The sequence below is a fragment of the Oncorhynchus gorbuscha genome, linkage group LG03 (assembly GCF_021184085.1).
Source record: "Oncorhynchus gorbuscha isolate QuinsamMale2020 ecotype Even-year linkage group LG03, OgorEven_v1.0, whole genome shotgun sequence".
Taxonomy (NCBI): Eukaryota; Metazoa; Chordata; class Actinopteri; order Salmoniformes; family Salmonidae; genus Oncorhynchus; species Oncorhynchus gorbuscha.
In genome coordinates, this window is record NC_060175.1 from 4310302 (window position 1) to 4324783 (window position 14482).

Sequence of the window (14482 nt, forward strand, 5' to 3'; positions counted from 1 at the left end):
ATTATGGTCTTGGGTGCTCTTATACTTTTCTCTAGAAATGGCCTCAACTAGCCAAAACATCCTTAAGTCAAATACAGTGACATGTTAATTCTGTAACATGATTAGCTACTTTTTTTCTCTATTTTTAATTTTTAAACACATTAATAACATGTTACATGTTTTATTAGGGGAACATTCAAATATTTACATTAAATGAAGGCATACAAACACCACCACAACCACTAAGATATGGGGCTCTTTTGTATTGCATGTTGTTTTGACAATTACGTCCTATCTATTGTAAATATCTCTGTACCGGAGCTCTACAGCTCTATGAACATCTCTAGTCTGAACATACCTGAAGGTTTTCCACCATAGAGAGCTCGTTGGAACTAAGATCTAAGAATTCGACTTTTGGTATCAATTTCTGAAAAATAGGACAAAATAAATAAATAAATAAAAGTTACCAGAATTACACATCAAGTCAATTGTAATTATGGCCAAACATAGACGTACAGTAGAATTCCATTAATAACACACAAAAAAAACATGAATAACACAATACCATTAATTTTATTTACCTTTGTTTAACTAGGCAAGTCAGTTAAGAACAAATTCTTATTTTCAATGACTGCCAAGGAACAGTGGGTTAACTGCCTGTTCAGGGGCAGAACGACAGATTTGTACCTTGTCAGCTCGGGGGTTTGAACTTGCAACCTTCCGGTTACTAGTCCAACGCTCTAACCACTAGGCTACCTTGCTGAATAACAGGCATTCGTTATTATTATTATTATTGATATGAGTGTAGGGTCTCTCACCACTGAGTCGTCTATGCAGCCTATGTAGTTGTGGCTCATGTCCAGAGTGGTGAGTCTCTGCCAGATAGGGATGATGGTGGCGACGGGCCGGTCTGTAAGCGCTCCCTCTGCGACCCACTGAGGGGACACGCATGCCTCCGGAACCAGCACATCCTACACAACGAAGGTAGGAATCAATACAGATTTACCTAACAGCCACACACACACGCACACACGCACACACGCACACACGCACACACGCACACACGCACGTGTTACCATCATGGATGTTGCAGAGTGGTGGACATTCAGCGTGACCAGACAGGGTTTCAGAGAAGGCAGTCCCATGATCTGGGCCGAGTTACAGTCACTTATCTGGAAGAAAAGGATTTTAAAATCAATTTAAAAATCAGGGGAACAAGTGACGGTTTAATGACCAATAGGATGACGGCCTAGGAACAGTGGGTTATGCTAACATGACTGAACGGTAACACGTTTAATGTTTATTACTAAGTATTAATAAAACTGTTTAGAAGTATTACCCAGGTACAAAACAGAATATTTCCACAGATCCTTTTTTTCCCCCATATAGTGAGGATATTTATCACCAATAATTGACTTAATAATTTAGTTCTATATCAGCTGATGGTATGCTGCTTTTAAGCATCTGTGTCTCCTGGTCTATTTATGTTTAACGGATGTATGGGCTGGTGCAATCAAACTTCTCCTCTTGGGGATTAATAACATACTATCTTAACAGTACCTAGCCTGGTCCCAGATCTGTTGTTATGCTAATAATGTCAATAAGAAGCACAGATCTGAGATCAGGCTAACCCACCACAAAAGGCTTCAGAAAAGCAGTTTCATGACCCAGGAAAAAGGAACTGCAAATTGTTGACATCGTTTTGTAGATAATGATATTAAGTGGAAGAATGTGTGATCTACAACTAATAAATTAAATCAAACTTATTTATATAGCCCTTCGTACATCAGCTGATATCTCAAAGTGCTGTACAGAAACCCAGCCTAAAACCCCAAACAGCAAGCAATGCAGGTGTAGAAGCACGGTGGCTAGGAAAAACTCCCTAGAAAGGCCAGAACCACGGAAGAAACCTAGAGAGGAACCAGGCTATGTGGGGTGGCCAGTCCTCTTCTGGCTGTGCCAGGTGGAGATTATAACCGAACACGGCCAAGATGTTCAAATGTTCATAGATGACCAACAGGAGATTATGGCCAAGATGTTCAAATGTTCATAGATGACCAACAGGAGATTATGGCCAAGATGTTCAAATGTTCATAGATGACCAACAGGAGATTATGGCCAAGATGTTCAAATGTTCATAGATGACCAACAGGAGTTTGTAACCGAACATGGCCAAGATGTTCAAATGTTCATAGATGACCAACAGGAGATTATAACAGAACATGGCCAAGATGTTCAAATGTTCATAGATGACCAACAGGAGATTATAACAGTACATGGCCAAGATGTTCAAATGTTCATAGATGACCAACAGGAGATTATAACAGTACATGGCCAAGATGTTCAAATGTTCATAGATTACCAACAGGGTAAAATAATAATAATCGTAAAGTTGCACATTAATTAAATATTATAAGGTATGATTTTTAAATCACTGCGCAGAAAGCAACGTACGTACTGAACCGAAGGAATCCTGAAATAATACGAGATAAGCTGTTGAAACATTCAAAATTCATTTTTCTCAGATGCCAGAACAGAGCTTTATGTATCTGTCGGGACCTTGAATGTTTTGAGAGCTGTGTTAGCTAGCAAACTTTGTTCTGTCCTTAGTTTGGCTAGCAGGCAAAAGTAATAATGGCCCTGTAGATTAAATACAGCTGCCAAAACGTCTTCCATTAACTGAGAAAACCACTGCACATGGTTGATGCTAAATAGCATAACTATGATTAAAGATAAAAAGTGAATGTGCAACTTTTCCAAGTTTTGAATGAGACAGTTATTTTTCATTACATTATCTACATAATGTTGAAATGTTGCAGTTATTTTTCATTACATTATCTACATAATGTTGAAATGTTGCAGTTTCGTTTTCTGGGTCACCCATTGGCCCTTGGACTGTCACCCATTGGCCCTTGGACTGTCACCCATTGGCCCTTGGACTGTCACCCATTGGCCCTTGGACTGTCACCCATTGGCCCTTGGACTGTCACCCATTGGCCCTTGGACTGTCACCCATTGGCCCTTGGACTGTCACCCATTGGCCCTTGGACTGTCACCCATTGGCCCTTGGACTGTCACCCATTGGCCCTTGGACTGTCACCCATTGGCCCTTGGACTGTCACCCATTGGCCCTTGGACTGTCACCCATTGGCCCTTGGACTGTCACCCATTGGCCCTTGGACTGTCACCCATTGGTCCTTGGACTGTCACCCATTGGTCCTTGGACTGTCACCCATTGGCCCTTGGACTGTCACCCATTGCTAGCACATACCTCTATCTGTAGGAGAGCTTTAAAGACTGAAAGGTCAAAGGTGAGGCTGTCTTCCTGGATGTTACTGGTCCCCACCTCTCCTCTGGTGCCTGTGATCTGGGAGAACAGTAGAGACCAAACAAGACATGGCTAAACACTAGTGGGTTTTTAAGGGCTCCTGTACATAGATCAAATCATATTAGCTACAGATTCAGAGATGTCGAGAGATGTCGAGAGAGAGTTCACCTTGAGGTATTTGAGTCTGCAGGTGAAGTCCAGGATGTGTCCCAGGTCTGCCTTGGCGTCACCATTAGAGCAGGTAGGCTTGGCCAGCTTCAGCTGCTGAGTGATGGCATACAGCTGGAGGGGACACAATGTGAACAGCTCACCAGCCACCAGCAACTGCTCTCCTGCAATCAATCAATATCTTTATTGTTCCTGTTCAGACATTTGTAGTGCAGTAAGTCAAGGGTAGCGCAGCCAGTAGAATACAAAAAAAATTTCCACACATTATTACATCAACATTTTTACTACTGCTTGTGTCATGTATTACTGTATACAATGGTCTTGTCTGAAAGCCACTTCTGAAAATAATACATTTATTATGTTGTTTTCTATTACTGGATGTGTAAATTGTACTATTGTTATAATTTTTCTACATAATGAGTCTATTGGTTTAGCTGACGAACAAATGAACAAACCCTTGTGGAACAGCTCCTCTGCCAGAGCGGCTGTGATTCCATTCATTTCCTGAAGACATGGACAAAAGACAAAACATTACAAATGAGACATTCCTTCGCGAAGAAGAAAGACTAGAAGAGAAGTTTCTATGTTATTGTCATTAATTCTGGTCACGTCTGTCAAATTGACAAGTACCACAAGTCTTGTGGTAGTAACAAATGCTGAATTCATTTGATAGCCATGACAGACGTGTCCTGTCATCATGTGCTCTCAAATGATTTGTTGTTGTAATAATGATAGTTAAAATGGATCGCACTAACTCACTGACCTGCAAAACAGCTGAAGAACTAAATAGCCTACTTAAATTGCTTTATCAATTCAGGACATTTAATTTGTTTAATTTCACCTTTATTTAACCAGGCAAGTCAGTTAAGAACACATTCTTATTTTCAATGACGGCCTAGGAACAGTGGGTTAACTGCCTGTTCAGGGGCAGAACGACAGGTTACTAGCCCAACGCTCTAACCACTAGGCTACCCTGCCGCCCCCATGATCATTAAACTCTGACAACAGCTAAGCTGTTTCCTGCCTGATGTTCTGCTGTGACAAGATTCAACATAACCCTTGATAATATTTAACCACCACTACAGATATGAATAGCTCATGAGATTACACACACCTGATCTGACCTGTGCACAGTGGATCAAAGTGCACAAACACACACGTGAAAAACAAATCTGACATATTACAAGACCAACATATATGTGTGTGTGTCTCCTTACATATTGGTGGAAGTGCAGAAAGTAGGAGAGGACTTTAGGGGCAGCTGTAGGGAATCTGACCAGCAGTGTTTGTAGGTAGACTTCCAGTTCCTTCTGACGTTTCTCTACCAGGCTTTTGGAGTTTTTACCGATCATCTTCTTAGGCGGCAGTAAATGTTTCTCTATCTTCTTCTCAGATGTCAGCTTGGGTGAAAATATTTGTATGAATGAATCTCACAATTTTTTTTAATTTTTTTAAAGTCACAATAAACAGTATCAGTTGTGTAAACTTAACTAGCAGAATATGACAGTTATTACATAACTGTTACATGGCAGACAGTGTCATATATTTTACAATGTGGCAATGGTTCACAACATTACGCATTTTTTCAAGTCACTCACTTTCTCATGCAAGTCATGGAAATCACTGTAGCGATGCTTTATGGTCCATCTGTGATCCCGTACTTTCACCTCAATGACGTACACCTGGAGAAAAAATTAATAATAATAGAATACGGTCATGTTTTTTTCCCCCCCTCTCTCCTAGACAGAGACGTGAAAATTACATTCGTATCACGTTAGACACGGGGTCAATCACAGTGGTCTATTTTCTCTGTGTATTGAATATGACCCAACAAATGACTGAGAGGAGAACAATAACGACTATTAATTAGCCAACTTGTGATGTGGATATCAATGAATATGGGACCTGTCATCAGTTAAACACAGCATGAATCATAAGGAATTGATAGAGCTTTCTTTACCAAGATACTAAATATATATACACACACTATAGGCCCCAGAAACTATCGCAGTAAACAGAGAGGAATGTATCAGTGACAGTCCCTTGTCCTGTTTGACTGACCGTGTAGTTAGCTAGAGTGAGCTTTGTGATACCTAGCGAAAAAGCGAAATCATTTGACGCACATCTCAGAAATCCATCATGACAACACCGTTAACCTAGCAGCTAGCCTCTTAACAACTTACTAAAAAACATGTCGTAGTTAATTAGTGGACCGTCTGTATGAAAATGTCGCTGTGTTTCACGATACAAACCTCAATTAGCTTGGTAGCTAATAGCTAGTTAGCTTCGAGAGACGTCACGTAGATTGAAAAGGATTTTGTCGTTTAATATGTACACATACATGTCAATTAGCATCACGACTTTAAACTGTAGCACGCGTGCAGTTATAAAACATTGTTATTAATTTAGCTAGATATGTTACTGTGATTGCCTTGAGTTATAGGATTGCTTCTACGTGACATTAAAAACAGGAAACTATACGTACTTACTAGCTAGCTAACTAGATTGCTAATACCTAGCTAACTGGATTGCTAATACCTAGCTAACTGGATTGCTAATACCTAGCTAACTGGATTGCTAATACCTAGCTAACTAGATTGCTAATACCTAGCTAACTAGATTGCTAATACCTAGCTAACTAGATTGCTAATACCTAGCTAACTAGATTGATAATACCTAGCTAACTATATTGCTAATAACTAGATTGATAATAACTAGATTGATAATAACTAGCTTGCTAATAGCTATATTGCTAATAGCTAGCTACATGAACGTACAGTGTAATTCTCTACGAGCTCCGATCCAACGATGGAAACCTTTTTTACAACGACATCCTCGGGAAATACGGCAGTATCCATCTTGAAAAAAATCACGATATCAAAAAAATATATATATATATATATATATAAAATCAGTAGAGAAACTGGTCCAATGTTGTTTTAGTTTTAAGGTCCTCGGTGGATGTACAATGCTGGCTAGTTTTCTCCTCCATCTTTGTTGTGACAGACAGCTGCGGTCCGGTTAAATCCCGGAAAACTATTCAAAGCCAAAAAGGAGAGACCGTTCGCTAAACAGATCTAGAGGCGTTAGTCCTTTCCCTTAATAGCCTACTTCTAAAATCTTTGACCTGACTGGCTGTCTTGGTACCAGTACATGATTTTAGTACTCAAGCCCAATGCTGCGTAAAGAGATAGATTAACCTATTTATCCAACAATAGGTTTATCTGAATCTAAAAAAATAACTATTGTCTGTGGGTCGTCGAGACTCTCGACCGGTGACAAGTAATCACCAAAATGGACAAGGGTTTTATATAATACATTTAACTTGATGATAGACACCGCATGACAACATGCTGACACGGTGCACTACATTATCTCTGATTAATCGGAGATAATTGATTAAAGCTGCCTGTCCATGTGGTTTCTTTATTTTACTCTCATTATTATCTATACCGATGCCTACCCTGCCTTCATGTACATATCTACCTCAAATACCTCGTACCTCTGCACATTGATCTGGTACTCCCTGTATATAGCTCCACATTGATCTGGTACTCCCTGTATATAGCTCCACATTGATCTGGTACTCCCTGTATATAGCTCCACATTGATCTGGTACTGGTACTCCCTGTATTTAGCACTACATTGATCTGGTACTGGTACTCCCTGTATATAGCTCCACATTGATCTGGTAATGGTACTCCCTGTATATAGCTCCACATTGATCTGGTACTGGTACTTCCTGTATATAGCTCCACATTGATCTGGTACTGGTACTCCCTGTATATAGCTCCACATTGATCTGGTACTGGTACTCCCTGTATATAGCTGAACATTGATCTGGTACTGGTACTCCCTGTATATAGCTCCACATTGATCTGGTACTGGTACTCCCTGTATATAGCTGAACATTGATCTGGTACTGGTACTCCCTGTATATAGCTGAACATTGATCTGGTAATGGTACTCCCTGTATATAGCTCCACATTGATCTGGTACTGGTACTTCCTGTATATAGCTCCACATTGATCTGGTACTGGTACTCCCTGTATATAGCTCCACATTGATCTGGTAATGGTACTCCCTGTATATAGCTCCACATTGATCTGGTACTGGTACTTCCTGTATATAGCTCCACATTGATCTGGTACTGGTACTCCCTGTATATAGCTCCACATTGATCTGGTACTGGTACTCCTGTATATAGCTGAACATTGATAGCTGAACATTGATCTGGTACTGGTACTCCCTGTATATAGCTCCACATTGATCTGGTACTGGTACTTCCTGTATATAGCTGAACATTGATCTGGTACTGGTACTCCCTGTATATAGCTCCACATTGATCTGGTAATGGTACTCCCTGTATATAGCTCCACATTGATCTGGTACTGGTACTCCCTGTATATAGCTCCACATTGATCTGGTACTGGTACTCCCTGTATATAGCTCCACATTGATCTGGTAATGGTACTCCCTGTATATAGCTCCACATTGATCTGGTACTGGTACTTCCTGTATATAGCTCCACATTGATCTGGTACTGGTACTCCCTGTATATAGCTCCACATTGATCTGGTACTGGTACTCCCTGTATATAGCTGAACATTGATCTGGTACTGGTACTCCCTGTATATAGCTCCACATTGATCTGGTACTGGTACTTCCTGTATATAGCTCCACATTGATCTGGTACTGGTACTTCCTGTATATAGCTCCACATTGATCTGGTACTGGTACTTCCTGTATATAGCTCCACATTGATCTGGTACTGGTACTCCCTGTATATAGCTGAACATTGATCTGGTACTGGTACTCCCTGTATATAGCTCCACATTGATCTGGTACTGGTACTCCCTGTATATAGCTCCACATTGATCTGGTACTGGTACTCCCTGTATATAGCTCCACATTGATCTGGTACTGGTACTCCCTGTATATAGCTCCACATTGATCTGGTACTGGTACTCCCTGTATATAAGCTCCACATTGATCTGGTACTGGTACTCCCTGTATATAGCTCCACATTGATCTGGTACTGGTACTTCCTGTATATAGCTCCACATTGATCTGGTACTGGTACTTCCTGTATATAGCTCCACATTGATCTGGTACTGGTACTTCCTGTATATAGCTCCACATTGATCTGGTACTGGTACTTCCTGTATATAGCTGAACATTGATCTGGTACTGGTACTCCCTGTATATAGCTCCACATTGATCTGGTAATGGTACTCCCTGTATATAAGCTCCATTCTTGTGTATTTTTTATTTTACTTCTCTTCTTATTATTTTATTTCTAAACTGCATTGTTGGGAAGGGCTTAAGCAAGCATTTCACGAAAAAGTTAACACCAGTTATATTCCGCGCATGTGACAAATACGATTGAATTAGATCTGATTTATAGGGCTATTTGTTTTTCACTGAGCCCCTCAAGCGAACGTGGGGAGGGTGGTGCCATATCTTATGATGCATGTTTTCAGTTTGTTTGTGTACGCTATATAGCCCATAGAGAATGATAGAGGCCTCTAGTGGCCAAAAGGCTGTATTAGCATGGGCAGCGCCTTTGAGGGCTTCCACCATTTTAATGTGGGCAACTGGGTGGGACTTCCAACATCATTGGCTGATCCCTCCTGGTGACCCTGTTAGAGTCATGTCCAACCGGGTCATTTAGAGGGATCCGCCAATCGTGAAGAAGAAAATTGACTACTTCAAAATGGAGAATGCCTCAATGGCGCTGCCCATGCTCTCACAGACACCATAATAGGAAATATATAGAGATGCTTCTGTATCATTCTCTATGGCATAGCCCCACAGTTTACAGGGATATTGAATCCGGGGTCTGTGAAAACATCTCTATAAAAAAGTGGAACAAATATTGTTTTTATGTCAATGTTTTTATGAATATCACTAGCAACATTGGTATTGTAAACAACAATATTTGAGAAACATAGTCTACAATTCACATTTAGTGCGTTGACACTTTTTTTGTTTTGGTGGGCATGACTGTTGTTTCCAGAACAATTGCTCTGCTATTATTTATTGTATTTTTATTTAACCTTTAACTAGGCAAGTTACGAGCCTATAAGACTGTATCAGTGTCCATTTGACAGAAGAAAATGTAACAGTCAGTGAGTGGATTGAGGGTTTCTTTATTCTGTAAACTGGCTACACTGGTGTCAACACCAAACTTTTTCGTGCAGTACGTGTGCAACGGGATTAAGTCCAATGTAACGATGCACCCTATACGTCACAAAAATAATTGGACTAGTCTATTACCCGTCTGAAAGTTTTGGTGTTTACATAATTCCAGCTAGATTAGCTAGTCGTTTTGATTGTTGTTTGCTATTTACACATAAAATAAATACATGATCAGAAATACACAGGTTTCTGGATATATATTTGTTAGATGTATTTAATGTTTTGGACAGTGAAATGTGGAACACCCCCGCGTATCCAGCCAACAGTCGAATGTTCCATTTCTATATAAACCGCTCAAGCCCACTTTCCAAGTACCATTTGCAACTGTCACTTCAGCTGGAAAAGAGATACACAACAAGAACAACAGGGTCACTAGTTAGCTATCAATTAAAAATAAGCAAGAAATACACCTGAAACTCTAAACTTATTTGTTTATCTTCTATAGTCGTATTTTTTTTATATATTTTTAAAAAATGTGTACTATTTGACGGGAGAAAAGGGGTGTGACAGGCTAGATAGCGCAGCTGTAGCCCCGAGCAGGTCAAGCTGCTTGTATCAGAGGCGTGCTACCAGGCTATGTACTCTCTAAAGCCAGTGGTCAAGAAAAAAACGAAGAAGATTGTAAAAAGGTAGACTTTTAGGGGTTTTCGTGTGGTGAGCCACGAAAGTATACGAAACCCCATACAGAGAAATTACAATTTCTTTGTTACCTAGCCGCTGACAGCAGCGGAAAAGAGAATGTAAAGCTCAGTGAAAGCACTTAAGCTGCGTTTCTAATGCTTTTCGAAGAAGAGATGTATGGGAAGGCCATGATGTGCCAGTGGCGGGTCTACAGTGACCGACCTGCCTACAAAGACCAACAGAAGGATGGGCAGCAGGCAAGGAGAGGGGACAACAGCAAGCTTAGCTGGTCCAAGAACGGGAGGAGGCAGCAAGGGTATCGGGGGAAGAGAGGAAGGGTGCATGGACATCATCATCATCATCCTCACCACCCCAGCCAGTTCTACAAACAGAACCGACCACCTCGCGCGATGACGTCACTGCGTCCTGTCAACATCAAAGGCAACAGAGCGCCAGGAATGAGAGCGCCGAGGAACACCAACCAATTCCTGATGCACGAAAAATACCAGATGATGCATATGCGTTCGGACTCCATCGGCACAGACAGTGGGTCTGACTGCGAAACTGATTTCACAGACATGGACTCGTATCTAGGCGTGCTAGAGAACGCAAGGGGCGCTCTCCTCGACAGTCCAGATCTCACAACAACGGCAGCACGGTTCTTCCCTCGACAACTGGCCAAGTGCCAGCAGTTCCCCTTCTTCAATTTAGGGGATTTGTACCAAGAGGAGCAGGAGAGTAACAGTATGCAGTATTTCCCGTCAGATAACGACGTGATGCAGAGTGAAGATTTCATGCAGAAAGACTTCAATGACTTTTGTGACACATTCAGTGGGACTGAACCACCGATAGACGTGTAAAAGGACCTGGTATCTAAATGTAATGTATTTCTGTTTACATTAAATGTAGGAGAGAAAACATACCTCAATTTCAACAGATATTGGTTTACTGTTACAATATATGATTGTTTTCTGATACTGTCTGTTTATGGTGTTATTGACAAATGCTGTGTTGGGGGAGTGGTTAAATGGGTAGGAGTGAGACCCACGAACCAATCACATCCGTGCTCGTTGGATTATTCTACTCCATTGCTTGATGCTGTCATTGCATTATTGAAAAACGCTTCGAACAATAAATAACTGCTTCTTATTAAAAATCTGTTTCAATCTACTTTTGTTTTGATAATTACACTGTTGTATAGACAAATAAGCAACAGTATCGTTAGGATAATATTTATTAACATTTATTTCCAGCAGAAGAATATATGTCAGTATGTAAGTAGGCTACCATTTTAGGTTAGAACCGAACAATTTTGTGAGGATGGTAAGGATTATTTAATTTGTCACTACATTAAAAGAAAACTGGATTGATGTGTTGTTCTGGAATGTAAATGCTGCAACAAAGGAGGTGGGTGGGCGGAAGCCATTGAAATGTAGAGGACATATTATTGCCGACAGACTGTATAGAACAACATAATAGTGGAATCGGATCACTCTCATAAATATATCATCATAGCTGAGTACTATATTTAATGTGCTTGTCATGGTTCTCTTGTGTGTGTGACGACTACATTGTTCAAATCCAGTACACTGTAATAAACACGGTAACAAATAGAACCACAGAGGTTGGTAAAATGTACGTCTATGTGTTGGTAGAACTAACCACATAGTATGAGAACCACAGAGGTTTGTAAATATAAGTCTATGTGTTGGTAGAACTAACCACATAGTATGAGAACCACAGAGGTTGGTAAATATAAGTCTATGTGTTGGTAGAACTAACCACATAGTATGAGAACCACAGAGGTTTGTAAATATAAGTCTATGTGTTGGTAGAACTAACCACATAGTATGAGAACCACAGAGGTTTGTAAATATAAGTCTATGTGTTGGTAGAACTAACCACATAGTATGAGAACCACAGAGGTTGGTAAATGTACGTCTATGTGTTGGTAGAACTAACCACATAGTATGAGAACCACAGAGGTTGGTAAATGTACGTCTATGTGTTAGTTCTACCAACCACATAGTATGAGAACCACAGAGGTTGGTAAATGTACGTCTATGTGTTGGTAGAACTAACCACATAGTATGAGAACCACAGAGGTTGGTAAATGTACGTCTATGTGTTGGTAGAACTAACCACATAGTATGAGAACCACAGAGGTTGGTAAATGCACTACAAAAGTATGTGGACAACCCGTCACATTAGTGGATTCGGCTATATCAGCCACACCCGTTGCTGACAGGTGTATTAAATCAAGCACACCGCCATGCAATCTCCATAGACAAACATTGGCAATAGGAATGGCCAATGATGAATAGCTCAGTGACTTTCAACATAAGATGCCACCTTTCCAACAAGTCAGGTCGTAAAATGTCTGCCCTACTATAGCTGTCCCGGTCAACTGTAAGTGCAGCTATTGTCTAGGAGCAACAACGGCTCAGCCGTAAAGTGGTAGGCAACACAAGCTCACAGAACGGGACCAGCGAGTGCTGAACAAGCAGCGCGCAAAAATCGTCTGTCCTTACATTTACATTTAAGTAATTTAGCAGACGCTCTGTCCTTGGTTGCAACACACGCTACCAATTTCCAAACTGCCTCCGGAAGCAACGACAGCACAAGAACTGTTCATCGGGAGCTTCATGAAATGGGTTTCCATGGCCGAGCTGCCACACACAAGCCTAAGATCACCATGCGCAATTCCAAGCATTTGCTGGAGTGGTGTAAAGATCACCGCCATTAGACTCTGGAGCAGTGGAAACGCGTTCTCTGGAGTGATGAATCACGCTTCACCATCTGGGAGAATCTGGGTGTGGCGAATCTGGGTTTGCGAATGCCGGGAGAATGCTGCCTGCCTGAATGCATAGTGCCAACTGTAAAGTTTGGTGGAGGAGGAATAATGGTCTCGGGCTGTTTTTCATGGTTCGGGCGAGTTTGAAACTCATCATGGACAACGTTAGCATTTGAGCTAATTAGCAACTTTTCAACTACTTAGCATGTTAGCTAACCTAACCCCAACCTTAACCCTTTAAACCTAACTCCAAAACGTAACCTTCATTTTTTATTTATTTTTTATTTATTTATGCTTCTAGCACTGAGATGCAGTGCCTTAGACCGCTGCGCCACTCGGGAGCCCTAACCCCTAGCCTAGCTAACGTTAGCCTCCTAGCTAACGTTAGCCTCCTAGCTAACGTTAGCCTCCTAGCTAACGTTAGCCTCCTAGCTAACGTTAGCCTCCTAGCAAACGTTAGCCTCCTAGCTTACGTTAGCCTCCTAGCTAACGTTAGCCTCTTAGCTAACGTTAGCCTCCTAGCTAACGTTAGCCTCCTAGCTAACGTTAGCCTCCTAGCTAACGTTAGCCTCCTAGCTAACGTTAGCCTCCTAGCTAACGTTAGCCTCCTAGCTAACGTTAGCCTCCTAGCTGTTTTTAGAGTGAGGTGTGCCAGGAATGTAACCTATGCCCGTTCGTTCCTGAGTTAGAGTTATTATCTACTCCACCTTGATAAGTGACTGCAGTGACACAGACACAGCACTGGCTTTACTATTGTAGCTAAGTTATACATGTATTCAGGCCCAGTGAACCTCAGTGGGCTAGACTTAGTAAACAGACGGCTGAAAGGAGCATTGTTCTGGCCTCCCTGCCTGGCCCTGGAGCTGGCCTGGAGTATTAGGACGGAGAGGGGGAGGGGAGGGAGGAGGAAAGAGGAGAGAAAAGGAGGGAGGAGTATAAGTGAGAGGAGAGAGGGACTATGTGGGAGAATGAGGTGTGGGTGGAGGAGATTGAGAGTATGTATGGCCATATTAGAAACACATTTCCCTCAGATTACACAAATAATTAGAAAAAACAAATCCAATTTTGAAAAACTCCCATATCTATTGGGTGAAATACCAGTGTGCCATCAGAGCAGCAAGATTTGTGACCTATTTCACTTTGCTTTGGCAATGTAAACACGTTTCCCCATGCCAATAAAGCCCTTTGAATTGAATGAGTAGAGAGGGGGGGCAGGAGGAGGGGGAGGTGAGAGAAGAGCCTAGGAGAGGAGGAGGAGAGGACGTAGAGAGAAGTAGAGGGGGAGGAGGAGGAGGAGAGGACATAGAGAGAAGTAGAGGGGGAGGAGGAGGAGAGGACGTTGAGAGAAGTAGAGGGGGAGGAGGAGGAGAGGACATAGAGAGAAGTAGAGG

At 41.5% G+C, this 14482-nt stretch overlaps 2 protein-coding genes across 8 annotated transcripts in view; one reads left to right on the forward strand and one right to left on the reverse strand.

Moving 5' to 3' along the window:
* The window catches only part of nisch (nischarin), a 43841-nt gene extending 37138 nt beyond the window's left edge, over positions 1 to 6703 (reverse strand). For 3 of the 7 annotated variants that reach the window (XR_006837097.1, XM_046338586.1, XM_046338596.1), the window contains exons 1-9: positions 6253 to 6703; positions 5074 to 5157; positions 4693 to 4875; positions 3931 to 3979; positions 3476 to 3639; positions 3251 to 3346; positions 1056 to 1151; positions 798 to 950; positions 338 to 406 (exon numbers count right to left, since the gene is read on the reverse strand). Coding sequence is in view for 6 of the 7 variants with exons in the window: in XM_046338586.1 (XP_046194542.1) it covers positions 338 to 406; positions 798 to 950; positions 1056 to 1151; positions 3251 to 3346; positions 3476 to 3639; positions 3931 to 3979; positions 4693 to 4875; positions 5074 to 5157; positions 6253 to 6333 (975 nt within the window). In the remaining variant the exon portion in view is untranslated. Of the gene's footprint in view, positions 1 to 337; positions 407 to 797; positions 951 to 1055; positions 1152 to 3250; positions 3347 to 3475; positions 3640 to 3930; positions 3980 to 4692; positions 4876 to 5073; positions 5158 to 6252 lie in introns of those variants that run through there. The other 4 variants (XM_046338569.1, XM_046338562.1, XM_046338579.1 and 1 more) reach the window with 4 other exon arrangements.
* A 3292-nt stretch (positions 6704 to 9995) lies between these two features.
* On the forward strand, positions 9996 to 11453 carry wu:fb55g09. The gene has a single exon (XM_046333726.1). The coding sequence runs from the start codon at positions 10453 to 10455 to the stop codon at positions 11155 to 11157; it is 705 nt and encodes a 234-aa protein (XP_046189682.1). The 5' UTR covers positions 9996 to 10452; the 3' UTR covers positions 11158 to 11453.
* The last annotated feature ends 3029 nt before the right edge of the window (positions 11454 to 14482 follow it).